The sequence below is a fragment of the Dipteris shenzhenensis genome, chromosome 22 (genome assembly GCF_047967505.1).
Source record: "Dipteris shenzhenensis isolate YYH24624 ecotype China chromosome 22, Dip_SZ_1.0, whole genome shotgun sequence".
Classification (NCBI taxonomy): domain Eukaryota; kingdom Viridiplantae; phylum Streptophyta; class Polypodiopsida; order Gleicheniales; family Dipteridaceae; genus Dipteris; species Dipteris shenzhenensis.
The window spans coordinates 471,482-481,303 of NC_141617.1; the positions used below are offsets into that span (position 1 = coordinate 471,482).

The following is a 9,822-nucleotide window of genomic DNA, read 5'->3' on the forward strand; positions in this document are numbered from 1 at the left end:
GAGGCTCAATATTCAACATATTAGATGGTGCATGCAACCTTTTGCAGGCCAAGGGCCTAGGAAATTTTATGGAGAAGCTCCAAACCTTCTAACCTACACCTGCTACTATGATAAAACATATCATGCAATTCATAACGTCATATCAAAGCAGGGAGTTGGAGAAAGTTAAGTATGGCACAATGACGCATAATCAAAAGCCTATCCACATCTACCTCAGTAGATCAACAGTGGAGGTGGCCTTTTCATTACCAAATCCCCAAGATGAATATCCACAGAAACTTGGTAGCAAGATTTAAAGAAATACAAGACTGGTTTCCACATGGCACAAAGGTGACCGGTGAGGGTCTACATCATGATATGATCCTTAATCCAACAAACAATGACGCAGCCAAGTTTGTGGCTGAAATTCTAAACCTTAAGGGGACAAGAACACGATTTCTTTCTATAAGAACTCTTACACTCCTAAGAAGAGAGAAAATGCAAGATTGGGCTACTCATACATCAATGATGCTTACAAATTATATATCAAGCAGTTATAATGGCAAAAGCTACATTGCTCCTCTACTCGCCATTATCATTGCATACGAAGTACAACAAGAGGAGTTCTCTGCACCCCTCTTAGAAGGACTTTGATTCATTGCTCTTATCTCTTGAATGGGAAATGGAGATACAACCCACACTCAATGTGGAAACCATAGAAGGCATACAATGAGAGCAACATCCTAAGGTTGACAACATGTAAAAAATCAATCAACATCAAGTTCATGCTGCCTCAATCTTGTGTCCATCATGTGATTGTTGTCCACCTCTCTCTTTTCTCCCTAGTTCCAACAGGCTAGAGGTGTAACCATGACTCAATACAAGAGTTTACTTTGGGTTGATTACATCATCATGAAGAGGCAAATGCTAGGGAATACATAATTTTAAAACAATCTATCATCAAAAGGGATAGAAGGAGCTTTGGAAGCCCCCTTCTTCTTCATTGTCATGTTGAGATTCTGGCGTTGTTCTTCCTCTTGATCTTGATCTGCATCATCTTCCTCTTGGTCTTCATTGTCAGTGTAGCTCATGAAGTAAGCTCTCTATGCTTTCTTGATCTTCAAGGTTCTTTCCTTCATGTTCATCATGGGATATGCCACCAAAGGAGAAGCCTCAAAACAACTTGGCCTCACATGTATAACCCATACCATATTTCCATATGTTGTAATCCAAGGAAAGTATTCTTGGGAAAGAGGGTCTTACGCCTTGTCATTGCTAAAAGGGTAGTGCCTACTCTTGTACAAAGGTAAGGCTCACATGACTCCTAAGGCAATACATGAATGTAAGGCAAAATATGACCATCCAAGTGCAAATAGCCTTCAACTATCATGATAGAAACTACATTCATCATTGAGTCACCTTCAAGCATCAAATAGGCTACATCATTGTTGTCAATGAAGCTCATCATCCAAACATATACATAGTCAAACATAGTCAAATTGGACATCAACCCAAAGATCAATCTTGGATCGATGCTAGAAGATGTTATATGAGCAGATTATCAAAAGCAAAAGTGAAAAATGATAAACAAGGAAACTTTTGACCACCTTGCCCCTTCAAAATTTCGACCTTTGGCCATACATTTGATTGTTTCCCCCAAACTGAGCATTTTGCTACGGGCCAAAATTGAGGAGCTCACGAGTAGCTTTCAAGGGACTTTTGGGTGGAAATGAAAGCCCTTACTGAGGCCTACTAGCAGCACAAAGGATGGGCGGAATAGTGCGCACAGTAATATGGCATTACATCAGGAAAGTCAAAGTCGGCCAAAGAAACAGTGATATCTCCCTCATTTGTGGTCGGATTGAGCTCAAATTTCGGCAGCAGCTAGCCCTAAGTGTTTTCCAAGTGCGGCTAGTAGGGCAGGTCGAAATTGTGACTATAGAGGCAGAATTTTGAGGAAGTTTGGCGACTAAAGAACAGGGCGGCACGGTAGCTCAGAGTACAATTCCATGGATCCTAACGGTGGAAATGTGTGACCTAGTGTGCGAAAGCTAGAGCCGGAAGGATTTTGAAAGTTAACAGCTAGATGTGGAGAAATCGGTGTTGCATGATTCGAGCAGAATTAGGGAAAATGGGATAGACATGGAAGAGGTGAAAGAAGGTTGAAGAAGATGATGAGGTGGCACTAGGACGTGGGTGAAGGCTCAAGGAGGGTGAAAAGATCTTATACCATGTTAAAGTGGAGCACAACGGAAGCAATGGATCATAAACAGAACTCTTTATTCATGGAGAATGCCCAATATATAGGCAAGAGAGTATACATCTTTGACATCATCGATGATCTCAGGATGGAATCCTTAGATCCTATAATCACTCCCTGATTCTCTCAATCACACCACATGACACACCGTAGAATCTAGCAATTAAGTGAGTTGGCATATTGCCTACCTCACTAGGACGTGGGTGGAGGCTCAAGGAGGATGGAAAGGCTCTGATACCATGTTAAAGTGGAGCACAACGAAAGCAATGGATCATAAACAGAACTCTTTATTCATGGAGAATGCCCAACATATAGGCAAGAGAGTCTACATCTTTGATATCATCGATGATCTCAGGATGGAATCCTTAGATCCTATAATCACTCCCTGATTCTCTCAATCACACCACATGACACACCGTAGAATCTAGTAATCAGGTGAGTTGGCATACTACCTACCTCATTGCTTAGATCATGCACACAAGCACACCTACTAGCACACTTCTAGTCCTATGCTCTCACATATGATCAACCATGATGCGATCCCATTACATTATACCATCCATGAGTTTGATTGCTTGTTGGAAGGAAGCTCCACTCCCTTGATCAAACCTTTTGCCATTTTACCTTTTATGTGCCCAATTAAAGGACTGTGCACAACACAAACAAAAGGGGTGCCAAAGGGAATCCCTATTTCACCGACCTACATAGGTCATATCAGCCCGCAACACCCCTATTCAAACACACAGTTGATGCATTGCCAAACAAGGCTTTTACCATTTTGTAGAAGCTCTCCCTAAAGCCCAACTTTACAAAAACCTTCAGCATGAAGTCCCACCAAACCTTGTCGTAGGCGTTACCAAAGTCAAAGTCTAATAACAAAGACTGCATAGTCAATTACAGTAGAGACATAAAGAATGTTTTCATAGATGTCCCGACCTCTGATGAACCTGTCTTGCTCTGTGTCTACTACCTTTGAGCACACCCCTCTGATTCGAAGGGCCAATGCCTTGTCAACTATTTTATATGATGTATTCAACATTGTAATAGGTCTCCAATCACCCACCTTCAGTCTGCTAAGTCGCTTTGGAAACAACTTAACCAATCCCACAGACGACGTCCCACTCTCCAAGGCCTTCTACACCATCAACACATAATCAATCATAATCAATTCCCAAAATGTAACATAAAATTCAGATGTGAACCCATTCGGACCAGGCCTTGGTGCTTTGTCTTTCTCCATACAATCTAATGCCTCCTTAAGCTCCTCCTCAATTAGAGGTCTGCCCAAACTCATCTGCTGGATGTGAGAGACTTGGGCATCAACAACCTGAAGAAACAATCTAATGCTTCTGTCTCCTTCCCTTTATAACAATGTGGAAAGAAAAGCTTTTTACCAAAAGGTAAAGGGGCAGAGTCGACTTAGATAAATCGATTGAAGCATTTTTAGAAAGTGGCCGGCCCATTTGAGGCAACCGGACTTCGTTCTTGCAACCGAAACACCTAACTAAACTTCAGTGGAGTTAAGTCCAAACGCGCACGTGGGAGAATGGGCCATTTCCAGGTCCGGAAGTGCTCGGCAAGTAGCGCGTGACGGTTGGCCGCTCACCATTGGCCAAGCAGTTTCCTTCCCAAGCCCATTCCCCTATTTATGTCGAGTGCTGCTTCATCGTCAGCTTCAACTAGGAAAATAGAGTGATTTGCCATTTGCTCTCAGCTTCAATTCCATCACGCACGTAATCAGCGCTTGAAATGCTCTTTGCTGAGTGACAGGCACTTCCTGCTGCTGCACCTCAGGGTTCTCTGCGTGTGGCGTGCGATGCTGCCAATCTTGCGAGGCGATCGGGGTCGATCAGGGCGTGGAGGAAAGCTTGGCAAGGGGGGCTGGGTGGCACCCCGGGAAGCGCATACGAATTTGAAGAACCCAACTCACCTTATTCATTTGGTCAATTGAGTGGATGTTGCCATAATGCCATCCAAACGGAGGCTTCCGAATGGCTACCCTATGCGGCATTTCGCTAAAAAACTCTGCCTGCTCACCCGGCCATGGGTCCTCAGCGAGCACCAAGAACGCACAAGCTGTCAAATTGTTTTACACAGCTAAATGTATGAAGCTGACAATATATTAAATCAGGCGATTCGGACTCCATAGGAGCGCTGGCACCTGTTCCTGTTGACAAATGAATTTCTTGGAAAGCGATTGCAAGGTTTGACCTCTTGCAACACCTTTTAGAAAGGAGCACATGTCGAATGGAAGCTCTGGAGACCCTTTGACGGAGGTGCTAGGCCCGTTTGGACACTCACGTGCATTAGGACTGGATGTACGGCAGGGAAGTGCTTCGGTGATGCCGAGCTTAGAGGAGGCTCTCAATCTTGTAGAGCGCATGGCCGAGCTACCTTCGGTTCAGAACTTGATTCTTATATTGCAGAAGTGCAGGCGAAAAATCAATTTAGCCTATGCAAAGCGTTTGCATGCGAACATGTGCAATAATGGGCTCGAAGCCCTTGGAGCAATCGGGAACTACCTTGTGCCAATGTTTGTGCAATGTGGAAGTATGTCTGATGCCCAGCAGGTTTTCGACAAGGTGGTTCATAGGAATGAGCGCTTGTGGACATCTATCATATTAGGGTACATCGAATGTGGGCAAACGCAGCATGCTCTCAACCTATACCAGAAAATGCAAGAGGATAGTGTACATCCTAGTGCGTATACGTTTATGGCCCTTATAAAAGCTTGTATTAGGCAAAAAGACGTGGAAAGGTGTCGAGAAATTCATTTTGTGATCGCCCAAAAGGGATTTGACCGAGACATGTTCATAGGCAGCACTTTGGTCGACATGTATGCTAAATGTGGCTCTCTTGCAGAGGCACAGGGAGTCTTTGACAAACTGCCAGTTCAAAATGTTGTGTCTTGGGCTGCACTAATTGCCGGATATGCTCAACATGGGCTCAGTGACGAAGCGTTGAAATGTTATGCAAAGATGCAAAGGGAGGGTGTCTCTCCAGATGCCGTCACGTTTGTTTGCACCTTAAAAGCTTGTTGTAGCATACGCTCCATGGACAAGGGCCGTGAACTACATGCGGAGATTGCACTAAAGGGGTTTGAAAGGAATCTTTTTGTTGGTAACACTTTAGTAGACATGTACACTAAATGTGGTTCACTTCTTGAGGCACGTGAAGTCTTCGAGAAGCTGCTAGTTCGGGATGTTGTGTCATGGGCTGCACTAATTGCAGGATATGCGGAATATGGACCCAGCCAGGAAGCACTAAATTATTTTGAACAGATGCAGCTGGAGGGCATTTCGCCAGATGCTGTTACATATGTTTGTGTCTTGAAAGCTTGTGGTAGCATAGAAGCCAGAGACAAGGGCCAAGATATACACGCTGCGATTGTAGGGAACGGGTTAGAAAGAGATCTTTTGGTTGGCAACACTTTGGTTGACATGTATGCCAAATGTGGCTCACTTTTAGAGGCACAGGTAGTCTTTGACAATCTGCCAGTTAGAAATGTTGTGTCTTGGGCTGCACTGATTGCAGGATATGCTGGACAAGGATGTGGTCAGGAAGCAGTAACTTGTTTCGAGCAGATGCAGCTGGAGGGGATCTCCCCAAATGATATCACGGTTGCTTGTGTCTTGAAAGCTTGTAGCAGTATGGGAGCCATAGGCAAGGGCCGAAAACTACATGCTGAGATTGCACGAATGAGACTTGAAAGGGGTTGTCTAGTTGGCAATACTTTGGTTGACATGTATGCCAAATGTGGATCACTTTCAGAGGCACAGGAAGTCTTTGACAAGCTGCCAGTCCAAAATGTTGTGTCGTGGGCAGCACTGATCACAGGATATCTCGAACATACACCTGGTCAGGAAGCACTTGAATGTTTCGAACGGATGAAATTGGAGGGTGTCTCTCCAAGTGATGTCACACTCTGTTGTGCTTTGAAAGCTTGTGGCAGCATAGGAGCCTTAGGCAAGGGCCGAGAAATACATATTGAAATCGTGCAAAAGGGATTTGAAAGAGATCCTTTTGTTGGCAACACTTTGGTACACATGTATGCCAAGTGTGACTCACTTTCAGAAGCACAGGATGTTTTTGACAAGCTGGCAGTTACAGATGTTGTGTCATGGGCTGCACTAATCACAGCATATGCTGAGCATGGACCTGCTCAGGAAGCAATAAAATGTTTTGAACAGATGCGACTGGCAGGCATCTCTCCAAGTGATGTCACATTTCTATGCATTTTGAAAGCTTGTGGCCTCGCAGGAGCCATAGAAAAGGGGCGGGAAATACATAGGGAGATCAAGCAAAACGGATTTGGAAATGATAGTTTTGTCAGCTGTACCTTGATTGACATGTATGCCAAATGTGGGTCACTTTCAGAAGCACAAGAAGTCTTTGACGAGCTGTCAGTTCGAAATATTGTGGTGTGGAATGCAATGATACAAGCGTATGGTTTGAACCATGAAGGGAATATGGCTATACAATATTTCCACAGCATGCAAAAGCAAGGTTTGCAGCCAAATGCTATTACATTCACGTGTCTTCTTACTGCATGTAGCCATACCAACCTGGCACTCAAGGGCCAGGAATATTTCAATATGATGCAAGAAGAATACAATATTGCACCAACAATAGATCACTTTCTTTGTATGGTTGGTCTTCTTGCACGGTCTGGAGATTTGTATGGGGCAGAGAAAATCCTTGAAACCATGCAGTGTCCTCCATCGGAAGAAATGTGGAAAGCTTTGCTTAGTGCTTGCAAAACCTATGGTGAAGTGCAACTAGGACTGAGATGCTTTCAGCAGCTTGTCCAGATGGATCCAAATTCTGCCTCTTCCTATGTGCTGATGGCAAATATTTATACGAGTGTTGGCAGGTGGGATGATGCACATAGAATAGAGGAGCTTAGGAAGCATGCAGGATTACAGAAAAAGCCTGCAAGTGCTTTGATAGAGGTGAACAAGGAGGTGCATGAGTTTGTGGTGGGTGACAGCCAAAGTAGTGAAATTGCTGCAATGAAAGAATTCTTGAGTATACGGATGAAGGGGGAGGGACATGTGCCAAATCTAGATCTGGTCTTGAGACCCAGTTTGGGTGAGGTGAAGGAAGCTGCTTCGTGTGATCTTGCAGAGATATATGCTTTACAGGGGTGAAGACAAATGCTATTACCATTCATGAGTCTTCCTGACCGCATGCATCCTACAACGCTAGCACTCGAGGGCCAGGATTATTTCAATATGAGAAGATTGCTGTCTTTGCATTGACAATAGATTGCTGTCTTTGCACGGTTTGTCTTCTTAGATACTTAGATTTGAACTGGAGACAAATTCCTTGAAACTATGCAGTGTCCTTCCTCTTAATAACTGTGGGCAGGTTTATTTCGTGCCCGCAAAACTCACAGTGAAGTAAATGTAGTATAAAGTTGCTTTCAGCAGCTTGCACAGATGAATCCATAGTGTTGTCGTTTCCTCCTATGTGCTCATGGAAAATATTATACAATTGCTAGCAGTTGGGATAATGCACGTTGAATAGGAAAGACAAGGAAACACATGGGCAAAGAGAAACCTGCAAAGGAGTTGTGTGAGTTTGGGGTGGTGACAGCCAAAGTAAGGGATTTTGTGTGTAATGCTAGAATTTTTGAGGACGTGCATGAAGGGGGAGGAGCATGTGCAACTCTGTTGGTATGAAGAGAAAGAAGCTTTAGCATGCAGAAACATGGCTGTAACCATAAAGTTCATATGGCTGTGCAGTGTTTTTCCAGGGCATGCAAGATCAGAGTTTTGGACTAATTGCTATAATTTCATATATTTCATACTGTGTGCAGTCATATCAAGCAAAGAGAATGGTTTTCCTGGACGTGCGATAAGAGACTGAAACTAATTGCTATTACTTCACATATTTTCTTACGGCAAGCAGTCATACCAACCTGGCACTTAAGGACCAGGCTTTTTTCAAGTTGTTGAGAGAATATTATGGCATCATACGTTTGAATGGTTACTCTTCTTGCACGATTGGGACATCTGTATCAGACAGTGATATTCCTTGAAAACATGCGCTGCCCTTGGATGGGTTGGATGGTCCAGATACAATGGAGTAAAAAACATGGAAGAGCCTACAAGTCCTTGTGGAAAAGAGAGTGAACAAGGGGCACGAGTGGTCTACGATGAACAAAACGTCAGATTTGGTAGAGCCAGTTCTTATGAGGTAAGGTGAGCATGCAAAGAGCTTGGTCATAACTTTCAGGCTTCCTAATATGCTACGAGAAAACAACTTTTTTCTCAATAAAAATCTGGCATGTGCAATGCCTTCAGAAAGGTCGACCATATCCAGGATTGACAGATGGAGGTCATTGTTCCAGACCTTGCATCTTTCATTCATATATTGCTCTCTTCTCACACTGGACCTGCAGTTTGGAGCAAAAGTCTGGCCAATTCAGCTATTTAATTTCACACGACTGCTGACTAGAGCTAAAGGAAAAAACAGAGGTATTAATGTGACATAAACACAACTAGGGGAATGAGGCTTAGGACATCATTGTAACATACCCACTTCCTGTAGACTGATAACAGGATCGTTTTACAGAAATGACCATCAAACATAAGGGATGTAAAAGCATGGATAAATTTGGTCTGGAGTAATGCCTAACAATTTTGGCATCCAAATGAATGATGCTCATTGTTACCTGAAAGGCGTTTGCGCCCTTTGAAGCCTAATACTCCATAAGGAGCTGCTCTTTGGGCTGTTTCCCGCTTTGTAAACATCACAACCTTTGACCTAGTCCTTGTGCCTTGACTAAGTTTTTCAAATTCCGTATCTCGCAAGAAATGACATGTTGTATCATTCCATATGATACCTGATATTTTAACAAAATTGAACTAAAAATGGGGTGATGATGACTTACCCAAATAAATGATCGAGGCACTCGGGACTCGTGGCTACACCAAATCCAAATAAGTCCTTGGATGAAGCAGTATGATTGGTGGTACATGAGGCACGACAATTTCAAAAGACCACATGGGAGATGTGACAATTTGGATAAAGGTGATGGCTATGTTTTGCCGGTTTTGCTGATACACGTTACCAAATTGGACATCCCAATAGCCGTATGCAGTTCCCAAGCTATTGCAATGAGGCCTAAAATGTTTGAAAAATCCAATGGTATCTAGAGGAATCCTCGTTAACTAGATAAACATATCGAGATCAGTGTTTATACACGCAGCCACCAGTCAGACATGTAGTAAACGGGTCGAGGCGGAAACAGAGAATACGGGTCGGGTCGGAACACAAACAAACGTCGAAACTTGAAAATACACAGCGAAAGTACATGCAACAATGGATATGAAAACGAGAGGTGTAGCTGAAGAATGCTACGCTTATATCATCGCGGAGTGCAGCTGCTCAATGCCGGGATCAACTGAGCAGAATACTTTGATTTCCAAACAATTGATATCAATAATCTCTTTACGATTGGGCAGGATGCCCTTTAAATTCACCTTTCCCACCCATGGTCATCCACAACGTGTGATGATGCAAGGCGTGTTAACTAAAAGACGTTTAAACTGCTGACAACTAAAATGGCTAAGGCA

The 9,822-nt window shown here is 43.5% G+C and overlaps 1 protein-coding gene across 1 annotated transcript; it reads left to right on the plus strand.

The window, feature by feature from the left end:
• Positions 1-3,926: 3,926 nt before the first annotated feature.
• LOC147887589 (pentatricopeptide repeat-containing protein At2g33680-like) lies at positions 3,927-8,848 on the plus strand. The gene has a single exon (XM_087393964.1). The coding sequence runs from the start codon at positions 4,480-4,482 to the stop codon at positions 7,387-7,389; it is 2,910 nt and encodes a 969-aa protein (XP_087250090.1). The 5' UTR covers positions 3,927-4,479; the 3' UTR covers positions 7,390-8,848.
• Positions 8,849-9,822: the final 974 nt, after the last annotated feature.

Bases quoted from the DNA above. Each gene is read 5' to 3' on its own strand.
- LOC147887589 (XM_087393964.1), top strand. From the start codon at position 4,480: ATGTCGAATGGAAGCTCTGGAGACCCTTTGACGGAGGTGCTAGGCCCG.